The following is a 13,539-nucleotide window of genomic DNA, read 5'->3' as shown; positions in this document are numbered from 1 at the left end:
ATACTTGTGGAAATCTGTCTCGGGCATTAAACTCACCTTATTTCTGCCTTCTGAAGGTTTCGGTAGGGTCAGATGGAACGACCTTAACATATTCAAAAAGTGAGGGGTTATTATTTTGAAAGACAAAGTTTGACGAGACTCAGCTAGTTGTCTGGGACCAGACACATGACTGGCATTATTTGGTGATACTGTTGGAAAAAACTATTTTAGAGGTTACATGCACTAGTGCATGTTAGTTTGTGCCGATTGTATCCTTTTGGGCCTTTTTTTCGAAAGGTTGTTTGCAATTTGAGCAACGTGTCACATCTGCCATCTTTCTGACTATCTTTGCTGTCACGACAAATAATATAGGTTTCTTAAAAACCTTAACTATTGTATCCCTTTGAAATATGTGCTTATTCTTTGTTTTTGTTTTTATGTTGTTGTTTTTTATGTTCATTCATAACATAAAATTCATGCTTCATCTCTAAAGCACTTGGTGACAAACCTTTTAGTTGAAAGCACGTTTATACTCCATTTGACTTGGGTTGGCTTTGATCATCACTTCCATGTATCTTTGATCGTCACTTCCATGTATCTGGTGTCCTTCTGCAGGGAAAACAACTGCCAAGAGCTGAAGAAGGAGACGGAGGATAAGATCCAGACGGTAACAACTGATCACAAAGCTAAGGTGAGGCTCCTCTGGATTGTTAGCACAAAGCCCACCTCTCCACCAAGCCATTCTCTGTGACCACCAAGTTCCATCAGCTGTGTGTGTGTGTGTGTGTCTGTGTGCGTGCGTGTGTGCGTGCGTGCGTGCGTGCGTGCGTGCGTGCGTGTGTGCGCGCGCGCGCGTGCGTGTCAGTGTTGGGAGGGTTACTTTTAAAACGTATTCCACTACAGATTATTGAATACATGCCCTAAAATGTTTTTTTTTTTATGTATTCCACTAGATTACTCAAGTTAAGTAACGTATTCTGAATACTTACTACAAAATCGTCTTGCTGAGCCCATTTGTCTGGGTCACCCTGAATGTAGGCAAACACAAGTCATGCGGTCACGATGTAATGTTGTGACCTTCTTCAGCATGTTGATAAGTCAAATTATTAATTATATTTCCATGTCAAGAATGCATTCCTGAGGGTGTCCTGTCTGTCTCCTCCAACATTGCCATTGTCTTGTGGTGTGTAGCAGGTGCACTGCATGCCTCATATGCATTTTAGACTTTGAGCAAACGAAACAAAACAAACAAAGTCATCCCTTAAAGTAATCTACTTTTTTAAAGACAGTAAACTGTGTTCAGAATACCACACATTTCAACTGTAAACTGTAACGGAGTACATATTTATACTCATATTTAGTCTTTTTAAATACCGTATTTGAAATACACGTTACTCCCCCCGACCCTGCGTGTAGGTGAAGGACATCACGGCGCAGCACACTAAAGAGTGGTCGGAGCTGATCAGCGGCCACAGCAGCGAGGAGCAGCTGCTGAGGGACGGCCACGTCACGCAGCAGTGCGAGCACCTCAAGAAGCTGCTGGCCAACGTCCAGGAGCAGCAGACGCTGCAGCTGAAACTCATCCACGAACGGTGAGAGCGACTCTCTCACACACACACGCGTGTCCTGATGTGAATACAAGCGGCAGCTTTAAACAGTCTTTCAGCAGACTATATCCAACGCGGATTTTCATTCTGACATAGGCTACATTAAATATCCGCTAAAAACTCTGATCATTGAATGAGGAAATGGGTGTGCCTGCCGTGTCAACTCAGCTGTTCATAATGTGATTGGCTAGCGCACCTCTTTCGCGTGGACGCGCGCCTGTGCACGAGCGAAAAACGTGCGCGTGCACAGGCAGATCCCAGATAAATCCAGCTTCAGTTATCGAGTAGAAAACCAGCGTCGTAGTATCGTTAAACTAGATAGCTTTGATCCTGTTCAGTCAAACCAGATCAAAGTGACAGATCGCGGATCTGTTAAGATAGCTTCGTAGTATAGGGCTCAGGTGTCTTCTAGTTATAAAACTGGTGATGTTGTTATTGTTGGGGGTCAGGTGTCTTTACATGTGGATCGTTGTCCCCTCGTTGTAGGCAGAGCAAAGAGATGCGGGCCAACCAGGCCAAGTCGTCCATGGAAAATAGCAAAGCCATCAGCCAGGACAAGAGCATCAAAAACAAGGCAGAGAGAGAGAGGTAGGTCTCACTCACTCACTTACTCACTCACTCACTCACTCACTCACTCACTCACTCACTCACTCACTCACTCACTCACTCACTCACTCACTGACTCACTCACTCACTCACTCACTCACTGACTCACTGACTCTCACTCACTCACTCACACTCACACAGACACACACTCACAAACACAAACACACACACACACACACACACACACACACACACACACAGTTGCCAAACACATGCAGTGTTTATAGAGAGGCAAAGTGAACGTCACTTCCTGCTTCAGCACTGTACCAGAGATTTTCTTCCGCCATTTATTTTCCCATAGACATTTTGTAAAATGTCTATAAAAATTGTTTTACTTGGTCAAACCAAACAGTTCAGCTATATTTAGAATCGGGAGAGACCATAGAACACTTCACTCGGACCAAAACTGGGAAAAAACATCGAAACATATTTTCTTTAAACCCGCATTTTTTCCCGTTTTGGTCCGAGTGAAATGTTATGCGGTCTCTCCTGTCTTTCTAAATATATCTGAACCATTTGGTTTGAACAAGTAAAACTATTTTTTTAAGCATTTTACGTAATGTCTATGGGAAAATAAATGGCGGATGAAAATCTCTGGTACAGTGCTGAAGCAGGAAGTTTGGCTCTCTATAGGAAGCCTTGTGTATTGTGTAGTGCTGACAGCCCCTCTGTCTGTCTCTGTTGCTCAGGAGAGTGCGCGAGTTAAACAGCAGCAACACTAAGAAGTTCCTGGACGAGAGGAAAAGGGTACGCCATCCACACTTTGCTCCTTTCTATATTATTTAGTTGACAAAATGTGTGTTATACCCAGTGTTGGGCGTAACTCATTACATGTAATATATTACTTTTAGCAGTAACTCAGTAATATAACTTATTACTTATAGGATTTCAGTAATATTGTACCGGTTACTTTGTCAAGTAACTCAAGTTACAAATTGAGTTAATGTTTTTTAATCAAAGCACCTATTTAAATAAAGATACAATCACGTCTTAATCAAACTGTGTGTTTTTATGCAAATAACCACTCTAGAGGACAATAACAAAGGAAAAGGATACAATTTTGAATTTTGGATTGTTTACACTGACTTCAAGACGGTTGAAATTATTTTTCGGGATGGTTCCATGGTGGCAATGTCATTCTGCTGCTGCTGTTGTTTTGGTGAAAGTAATGCAAAAGTAGTGTAATAAGTAATGAGTTACTCTACACGGACAGCAATATTGTAAAGTAACTTATTACTTTCAAATGAAAGTAACTAGTAATATGTAGTATATTACATTTTGAAAGTAACTTGCCCAACACTGGTTATACCACAGATTCTCTTGTCAGTGTTGTTGCACAGCTATAGGGTGATGCGAAAGCACCAAGTGATTGTTGAAGTCGGCACACACGGTAGCTTTCCTGTATAGCCAAATAAGTCATGATATCATAATGCAAACAAATGCAGGAGAATACATTTACTGCAAGAAATACAGGTGACTCTAAACCAATGTGGTTGAATTTTAATTTAGTTCATTTTATATGTTTGCTAAACTTGTTTAGAAATGGCCTCACTTCAGGCAGCACCACAGCTTTCAGTGCTTGTCTATTAAGTGTGACATAGCAAAGTGCTGTGTTCCAGCATCAAATGACAACAGATGATACCTGTAGCTTGTCCATGGTGTTACAACTGCACGGCCATAGACTACTGCCTTTTGTCTTAGAATGAGACATCACAATATAGTCATGTGTCCCTGTGTTCCTGTTTCTGCAGCTGGCCATGAAGCACCAGAAGGAAATGGAGCAGCTAGAGAAAAACCAGAGAGAACAGTTGGACAAACTGGACAAGTTCAATGAGCAGGTACAACACTAAGGAGAAGCAGTTTGATTCCATAGCAGCCAAAGTCGATTTTAGAATTGAATAAACACAAGTGGCCTGCCTGCCAAAGTAGGATTGACAGGCTTAAGGACCAATCAAAATTGGCCGTCATAGAGAATGCCTGCTAACTGTCATATAATGAGTTATTGTGGCACACAATTCTTCACAACTTTGCTTAATATTTGGACATATATTTTGATTAAGAGTATCCTTAGTTGAAAACTTGACCCATATCTCTCATGCACTACAAATAATACAAAGAAACTATAAATGCTAGAGTTCTCACTCCTGTCTCCAGTTTGATGTCCTCATCTTGTCATGCTCCATTGCCTGTACATGTGTCTTACATGTGTCTTACATGTGTTCATGTGTTTTTCATATGATTTGCTTCTTTTGGCACAGCTTTTGAAATCACACCATGCAAACAAACAGGTCCAAGGTAGGCATCTCCATCTCACTCGACTCTCTCTCTCCCTCTGCCCTGTTCTTCTGTTTTCTTTCTTTCCTTCCCACACCTAACACCTAACAGCACCACCCCTCTGTCAGCACCACCCCTCTGTCAGCACCACCCCTCTGTCAGCACCACCCCTCTGTCACCACCACCCCTCTGTCAGCACCACCCCTCTGTCAGCAGCACCACCCCTCTGTCAGCACCACTCTCTGTAAGCACCACCCTTCTGTCAGCAGCACCACCCCTCTGTCAGCACCACTCTCTGTAAGCACCACCCCTCTGTCAGCACCACCCCTCTGTCAGCAGCACCACCACCCCTCTGTCAGCACCACCTGTCAGCACCACCCCTCTGTCAGCAGCACCACCACCCCTCTGTCAGCACCACCCCTCTGTCAGTGCCTCCCCTCTGTCAGCAGCACCACCCCTCTGTCAGCACCACCCCTCTGTCAGTGCCTCCCCTCTGTCAGCACCACCCCTCTGTCAGCACCACTCTCTGTCAGCACCACTCTCTGTCAGCACCACTCTCTGTCAGCACCACCCCTCTGTCAGCACCACCCCTCTGTCAGCACCACCCCTCTGTCAGCACCACACCTCTGTCAGCACCACCCCTCTGTCAGCACCACCCCTCTGTCAGCACCACCCCTCTGTCAGCATCACCCCTCTGTCAGCACCACCCTTCTGTCAGCACCACCCCTCTGTCAGCACCACCCCTCTGTCAGCAGCACCCCTCTGTCAGCACCACCCCTCTGTCAGCGCCACCCCTCTGTCAGCACCACCCCTCTGTCAGCACCACCCCTCTGTCAGCACCACCCCTCTGTCAGCACCACCCTTCTGTCAGCACCACCCCTCTGTCAGCACCACCCCTCTGTCAGCACCACCCCTCTGTCAGCACCACCCCTCTGTCAGCACCACCCCTCTGTCAGCACCACCCTTCTGTCAGCACCACCCCTCTGTCAGCACCACCCCTCTGTCAGCAGCACCCCTCTGTCAGCACCACCCCTCTGTCAGCGCCACCCCTCTGTCAGCACCACCCCTCTGTCAGCACCACCCCTCTGTCAGCACCACCCCTCTGTCAGCACCACCCTTCTGTCAGCACCACCCCTCTGTCAGCACCACCCCTCTGTCAGCACCACCCCTCTGTCAGCACCACCCCTCTGTCAGCACCACCCCTCTGTCAGCACCACCCCTCTGTCAGCACCACTCTCTGTCAGCACCACCCCTCTGTCAGCACCACCCCTCTGTCAGCACCACCCCTCTGTCAGCACCACCCCTCTGTCAGCACCACTCTCTGTCAGCACCACCCCTCTGTCAGCACCACCCTTCTGTCAGCACCACCCCTCTGTCAGCACCACTCTCTGTCAGCACCACCCTTCTGTCAGCACCACCCCTCTGTCAGCACCACTCTCTGTCAGCACCACCCTTCTGTCAGCACCACCCCTCTGTCAGCACCACCCCTCTGTCAGCACCACCCCTCTGTCAGCACCACCCCTCTGTCAGCACCACCCCTCTGTCAGCACCTCCCCTCTGTCAGCACCTCCCCTCTGTCAGCACCACCCCTCTGTCAGCACCACCCCTCTGTCAGCACCACCCCTCTGTCAGCACCACCCCTCTGTCAGCACCACCCCTCTGTCAGCAGCACCACTCCTCTGTCAGCACCACCCCTCTGTCAGCACCACCCTTCTGTCAGCACCACCCCTCTGTCAGCACCACCCCTCTGTCAGCACCACCCCTCTGTCAGCACCACCCCTCTGTCAGCACCACCCCTCTGTCAGCAGCACCACTCCTCTGTCAGCACCACCCCTCTGTCAGCACCACCCCTCTGTCTGCACCACCCCTCTGTCAGCAGCACCACCCCTCTGTCAGCACCACCCCTCTGTCAGCACCACCCTTCTGTCAGCACCACCCCTCTGTCAGCACCACCCCTCTGTCTGCACCACCCCTCTGTCAGCAGCACCACCCCTCTGTCAGCACCACCCCTCTGTCAGCACCACCCCTCTGTCAGCACCACCCCTCTGTCAGCACCACCCCTCTGTCAGCACCACCCCTCTGTCAGCACCACCCCTCTGTCAGCACCACCCCTCTGTCAGTGCCTCCGCTACTCGATGATCCCCTTTCCTTTCCGTTCCATTTCTTTCCCTGTCAGACATTCTGTTTTCCTTAACCTGACGCCGCCAGATGGCTTGTTTTCACATAACCATCCGGGAACGAGCGGCTCGGGAAGCCGTTTCAAAGGGCAGGCACTTTCAAAAAATATGTTTCAGGTGATTGGATGAACCATGTGTCTATCACGGGCTCACTCAAAGTGACCGCCTACTTCCTGCTTCAGCACTGTACCAGAGATTTATTTTCCCATAGACATTTCGTAAACTATTTTATGCTTATAAAGATACAGTAGTTGTACTTGTTCAAACCAAACGGTACCGATATTTAAACAGGAGAGACCACATAACATTTAACTCGGACCAAAACGTAAAAAAATTACGGGTTTAAAGAAAATATTTTTTCCATGTAGTTTTTTTAAGTTTTGGTTTGACCAAGTAAAACTATTTTTAGAAAGCATTTTATGAAATGTCTGTGGGAAAATAAATCTCCAGTACCAGAACATCTCTGGTACAGTGCTGAAGCAGGAAGTGACGTTGACTTTGCCTCTCTATTCACACCAAGTCAGTCAACACGGGTTAATCCCTGGTCATGACAATGCAGTTAAGACCCGGGTCACAACCCGGGAGAGATGCATAACAATTAGCATAGCATATTAGCATAACAAATAACAACCTGGGTGGTGCCATTCACACTGAAATCAACCCTGGTCCGACCCAAGCCCAGTTAACCCTTTCATACGCAAAATCAACCTGGGAATAACCCTGGGTTGGACCCTTGATGCGAAAGGGGTGCTCATCAGCATTTTGGTTTAAATCGCATACAAAAAGTGAATTCAACCAACTTAATGCTCGGGATCGGTCGCTCCCTGTCGTATGTACAGTTTCATACTAAGGAGATGCGTTGTTTTCGTGTGGGTGTGTTTCGTGTAACGCCGTGTGCTCTGTCCCCTCAAAGGCCAAGAACATGCAGCAGATGGTCAAGTTGGAGGAGGAGATGGACCGCAGACCTGCCACGGTGGTGTGAGCGACTGAGACCGACACACACGCACGCACGCGCTCACACACACACGCACACACACACACACACATACATACGCACACACGCACACACACACACACACACACACACACACACACACACACACACACACACACAGATGCAGACACACTCCACCAACCGCACCACAAAGAAAAGACCATCATTCCCTCCACAAGACTTACCGGTACTCGCCACCTACATTGCTGTCTCTGTTCTTTTCTGTCACGTGACTGAGATCCATCCACTCTATTGGCACACACACACACACACACACTCACGCACACACACACACTCGACACAAAATCATATACACACCCATGACCTCATGACCCCATGACCCATGACCTCAGTCTCCTTTCATTCACCCACCATTCACGTCCTCCAGATCGTCTGCACCCCATCCCATTGGATAACCCGCCTACTCACTTAAAGCAGCCAAGAGGAACTTTGAACTGGTTATCTGTGTAACAGTCAATTTAATACTGATGTGTCACATCAGCAAATGAGACTGAGATTTCTATATAGTTTTTCTAAATGCCTGTGCGCGGGTCGAGACAGCGGTACTTCCTGTGTTCATGTCCGTGTGAAAACTGGTTATAATTTTTGTTTTCCCGGCCGGTGAATGAACCAATAACGTTGACCTTATAAGAGGAGACTCGGTGTTTCTGTCTTGGTTTCCGGGGGAGAACACTACCACTTCTGTCCACAGGGACCGCGCTGAAGTCAACCCAAAAATGAAAGTTCCTCCTAGCTGCTTCAATGCCATTGGGCCATTGGTGCTGATTATTGGTCGACACAGGGGGTTAAACCACTTATTTAAGAGGAAATGTTGCCTGAGAGACAAAGACACAGAGTCAGAAACGCACTCTTTTGCTCCACTGTAAATCTCCCATTTTATATCACTTTCACTACTCCGTTTCACTACTGGCGACGCAACACACAAGCACGCTAGATATCGGTGGACACACACACTGACACACACACACACACACACACAACACACACACACACAAGTGCGTTCACTTTTTTTGATTTGTTTGTTTTTTTGTATCGGTACCAGAGAAACAGTAACGGCTCCAGAAACAGTGTGGAAGAGAATTGAATGTCATGTCAGCACAATAATGAGAATAAACGATGTGAAATGAATATACTGCTACACACCAGTCCTGTCCTGAGCACTTTATATGTGGTAGGCCATCATAATAACAATGTGGAAAATGTAGCAGTGCACTACTGTAGGTTTTCTGTATTTTCAATAAGAATGTAAACAAACGAGAGAAAAAAAAAGAAATCACTGTATGAAGGAGTGGCCCCCCTTGTCACCTAGTCCTACACTGCAACTTGTTTGATTTCACAAAAATGTATTATATGATTTTTATTTTTATGATTATTATTATTATTATTCAACAATGTTTTAGCCGGCTACAAAAGGCTTATTCTCTTGTTGAGTCAGAAGACTATGAAGGGAGCAGGGAGATGTTCGTATTGATCACTCAGGCCCATTTCTCACTGCAACTCTGTCGCTAGGAAAATACCCGGAGATGGCATGACTGCTGCGTTTTCATTGACAATAACATACTTTTTTTTTTTCTTTACAATTGCTTAGATTCAATTATCACAACATGGTTTCCACGGGCAAAACAATACTATATTCCTAATTCTGGGCTCAGAATCACACAATGTATGCAAAGTGAGATGAAAGACGTTCATTGGTTGCACCTTATTGTATCAATTTGCTATACAATCTCTGTTTACATTAGTGTCAAGCTTGTGTTTTGACACAAGACACCAAACACCAAACCATTATATGTTATGGTTGCTACACTGACATTCGCTGCAATCACTAAATATGAACAAATATGAACTGTACAACTGTACAGAGGAATGTTGTGATTCACTCAAAATGTGTACATGCAAATAGTGTCATGTAACAGTGACCATTTCTATAGCAGCACGATGCTGTAGGTGGTGCACACATTACACTGTTGTACAGTAAGAGCAACCCAATGAAAGTAAATAGTAGTACAAGTACTGCAATACAAAATAGTACAATAATATTCACGAAAAATGTGGTTGGCATTTTAGCCTTTCATGTTGCGGTGAAGTATGTTTTGAATTGATTCAGTGAACCACATGTTCTGGTAGTAATAATAAGCACTGGAACAACTGTTCTTCCATGATGAAATTGTATTCTGAGAAGTGAGTGTGATTTAGATGTCTGCACTTTGTATCTGAACAAATCATTTTGCTATGTTTTGCCCATTGAAACGGGGTTGTAAAACTGGGTCAAATCTGTTGTAAAACGTGTAGTATAGCAGTAACCAAATTATTCCATACTGAACTCACATAGCTCTTAGTGCAATGCATTATTTTCATTGAGCGGCCGAGACAAGTCAAAGCCGTCTCGTCTGTCAGTTTCCTGCAGTCATTAAGACCATGTTGAGGTGAAGTGCTCCCTTCGTAGCCTCTTGACCGTACCTCAGCAAACTCGCCTTGTAATCCTCATCATTACCCTTCTTGGTCCTTCTGTTCCTTTCTCAGGAGATCAGACTAAATAATGACAACAGCAGGTGTCTTCTAACAAAGCCTGTGAACATGGCTCTCACACGCCATCCACAGACCAGACGCTGAGTCTCGCCCCTATACATCAGATCGGCAATATGGTCCCGCCCCCTTTTAGGGGGGAAACACAAGCCTCTCTCCGTCAACTTCAATGTAAAAATGGCGGTACAAAAAAAAATCGATAGGGGGGGGGGGGGGGGGGGGGACAATTCATTTTGTATATTTTATTTTTGTTTAGAACACGGCTCTCTTGAATACTCGATTCTGATTGGTCAATCAACATTATTTCCCCCGTAATCACCGCCTCAATATACATTATCCCTTACATAAATGACCCAAAGACACCATGACATGACAGTATATTAGAACTTGGCCGGGCCATAGAATGCACAGGCTACATCGAAAAAATATTAATTTGATCCATCTTAAGTCATGTGACTCATGTCCCTTCTGTGACCGCCTGTCAGTCTCTCATGGGCACGAGCTCCATTTGAAGTCGGCAACTTACGGGTTAAACATGCGAGTTGAGACTTTGGATGGAAACATGATGTTTTATGAATAGTATAAGCCTGTCTCTAATTCGGCACACATACTCCAATAAGAAGCACACATTGCAAGTATATTTCAATGTTTCGCAGATTCACACAGCTCCTCACCCCGCAAAAATACACAGTGGAGGACGGTATCAGCAGCACAGCAAACCACTTCCAAACATGAGATTCACACATTCACAAAGTGCTTCTTGGGAGATAATATGTATGCCGAATTGGGGAATGGCAATTTTGCAATAAGCAAGGCCACATTTAGTTGCTAGATTTCTGAATGGAGTTTGGTGTGGCTGCCTCTCCAGTCTCCACATAAAAAAATGGGGCAAGCTAACTTGGCAGTTTCGGCATATTATGGGGCTAGTTAGCACTTGCCTTATACATGTATGAACGCTGTATCCAGCCCATTGATGAGGTTCCACCAGGATACATGCATCAATATCCACATTGACGGTGTCACCCCTATTTTATAAAAAACAACAACAACAACAACAACATTGCAGATCTGTTTTTTTTTATTTATTGTTTGTGAAACCAACAACACAGCAACTCTTTGGCATATTATGATTATATTATATTAATTTAAACCGTTTAAAATTGTTTCTTTCTTTTACAGTCTTTTGCTATGGTGGGTTTCCCCCTAAAAGGGGCACGCGCATGAGAGCCTAATACAAAATGACGTATTGCCGATCTGATGTATCGACGGTCAGCAACTCCAAACTCCCAAATGTTATTGTTTATAGGACTAACAGTATCGCCGGGTATTTTGGGGAGGCATTCACGGACGCAGCCCCGGTCACACTGCTGTTGGAACGATAAGCCACCGCCAAGAGAGAGCTGCATTGTGGAAGTATTGTTATGAAGTAATATATTGGTACTGTAGTATTTGTGCACATACGATCGTTCACACGGCATGGAATTACACTCACACAGATCGACCGAAAACACACACACAAAAAAGTGGAGAGAACCTCTAGGTATTTTGTCCTTTTTAAAGATGTATTCTGCTGTAACACACATAAAGGGTAGAAGAGATGTTATTGTATATACTGGAATGTATGTAGTCTCATTGACTTTTTGACCAAAATGGGTTCAACATTTCTGTCATTCAAGGGCTCGGGGATCGAGTGGATCTGTTGGATGCTGGGAAAGACATTTATCAACCACTGGGTTTTCTTATTTCTTCCTTTTCTTTTGATCTTATGATTTTATTTTTCCACTCTTCCGGTCTGCCCTTATTGCACCACACGACGACACAGTATAACGCTCTCTCACCACATATCTAGTGCAGAGATAAACCAGTAAAAAGTGCTTTTAAATTTTATTCCATCGCTTTCAAATGTGCCACTCGATGTCTGTTAGGACGTTTAAATTATTTTACGAATGATAAATGCCAAATTAAGGGGTTATTTATATGAAGATATATATAAATAAATATACATATATATTATATATTAGATATAGTGTGTAGTTTAAGACAATATTATGTTTGTTAGAGGCTTTTTTTTGCACTAGGTGAATGTTTCTGTTGTGCGACTACATGTAACCTTATCCCGCTCTCTAGTTTGTCAAGAAAGCAGATTATTTTTGCAGAACAATATGTCACTGATTTGATTTCCTCAATTTCTATTTCCTCTGTTTTCTATTTTAACTGTAGCTTGTCGACGGACCATTATGTGCGTGTTTTTGTATTTATATTGTATTGTTGAACTTATAGCAATGAAAATACTGTTGTTATCCAGCTCCTTTAATACTGTTTTATAGTATGTGTACCAATAAAATATCCAGGTGTAAAAATGGAATGCGACAGTGTTGTGGCTCCTCATTTGTTTCTCTCTTCAAAGTGCAAAATTGGATTCTGACGTATTCCTTGTTGTGTGCTTACAGTAGAAGTGTTTTCACACTTGAGTCAACAGTGAGACATCTCCGGAGAGACTGAGACCTCTCCGGAGAGACTGCGCTGGTGAGAACCTCCCCACCCTCCGAGCCTGGACTCGGGGCTTGAACTGGGAATCTCTCGCACACCAGGCAGCCGCAGTATCCAGTCGACTGTCATGGTTCAAAAACATATCAGAAATGCAAGTTGCAGCGAGGTCAATGACTTCAACTTCCTGGGCGTCCCCGCAATGTCATGTCATTACCACAACATGGATATTCAGCTATTCTGAGTATAGTCAATCATTAGTTAATGATTAGTTGGTCAGTTCCTGAGTAGTTACTCATTTAGTTAATGATTAGTTAATTGTCAGTTTGTGAGTATAGAGCATTATTTAATCATTACTTAAAGTCCCCGGAAACCAGAAATAATTTTTTATTATTTAGCATTTTGAGTTCATCACATCACAGGAAGGAACCTATGTTAATAAGCCACCAGCCAAATTTGAACGATGATGAACGTCGCAAAGTATATAAATTTAGGTTTGACAGTCATGACAAAAGTCATGAGAATCAATTAGATTTTAGACTGTCTTTTCTCCCGCTGACTGTGTGGGCGTGTCCCGTGTGTGTGCGTGCAGGACTGCAGGTCTCCTCCGAGAGAGAGAGAGAGCGAGAGAGAGGGAGGGAAACAGAGAGAGAGAGAGAAGGAAAGAGAGATGGAGTGTGTGTGTGTGTGTGTTCGCGCGTGCGTGCGTGCGTGTGTGTGTGTGTGTGACAGTGAGAGAGAGAGCAGGCAGCATAGCGCTCGGCACACAGAGCGGGAGGGAGACAGACAGACACTGAGCGAGCGCTGTGGGGGCAAGAAGGTTTTTATAAGAACGGACAAAAAATCTTATGATGTGATAAGATCATTC

The 13,539-nt window shown here is 44.9% G+C and overlaps 1 protein-coding gene across 1 annotated transcript in view; it reads left to right on the top strand.

Moving 5' to 3' along the window:
• Positions 1–10,340, top strand: part of plcb4b (phospholipase C, beta 4b) — a gene marked incomplete at its 5' end in the record, with an annotated part of 85,110 nt that extends 74,770 nt beyond the window's left edge. Inside the window, 7 exons of the mRNA XM_083642905.1 lie at positions 595–670; positions 1,396–1,571; positions 2,073–2,174; positions 2,882–2,939; positions 3,944–4,030; positions 4,451–4,487; positions 7,557–10,340. Coding sequence (XP_083499031.1) covers positions 595–670; positions 1,396–1,571; positions 2,073–2,174; positions 2,882–2,939; positions 3,944–4,030; positions 4,451–4,487; positions 7,557–7,633 — 613 coding nt within the window. The 3' untranslated portion in view covers positions 7,634–10,340. The remainder of the gene's footprint in view (positions 1–594; positions 671–1,395; positions 1,572–2,072; positions 2,175–2,881; positions 2,940–3,943; positions 4,031–4,450; positions 4,488–7,556) is intronic.
• Positions 10,341–13,539: the final 3,199 nt, after the last annotated feature.

Source organism: Poromitra crassiceps (genome assembly GCF_964638095.1).
Source record: "Poromitra crassiceps genome assembly, chromosome: 9".
NCBI lineage: Eukaryota > Metazoa > Chordata > Actinopteri > Beryciformes > Melamphaidae > Poromitra > Poromitra crassiceps.
Note: the sequence above shows the minus strand (reverse complement) of the source record. Positions and strands in the feature narration are given on the sequence as shown.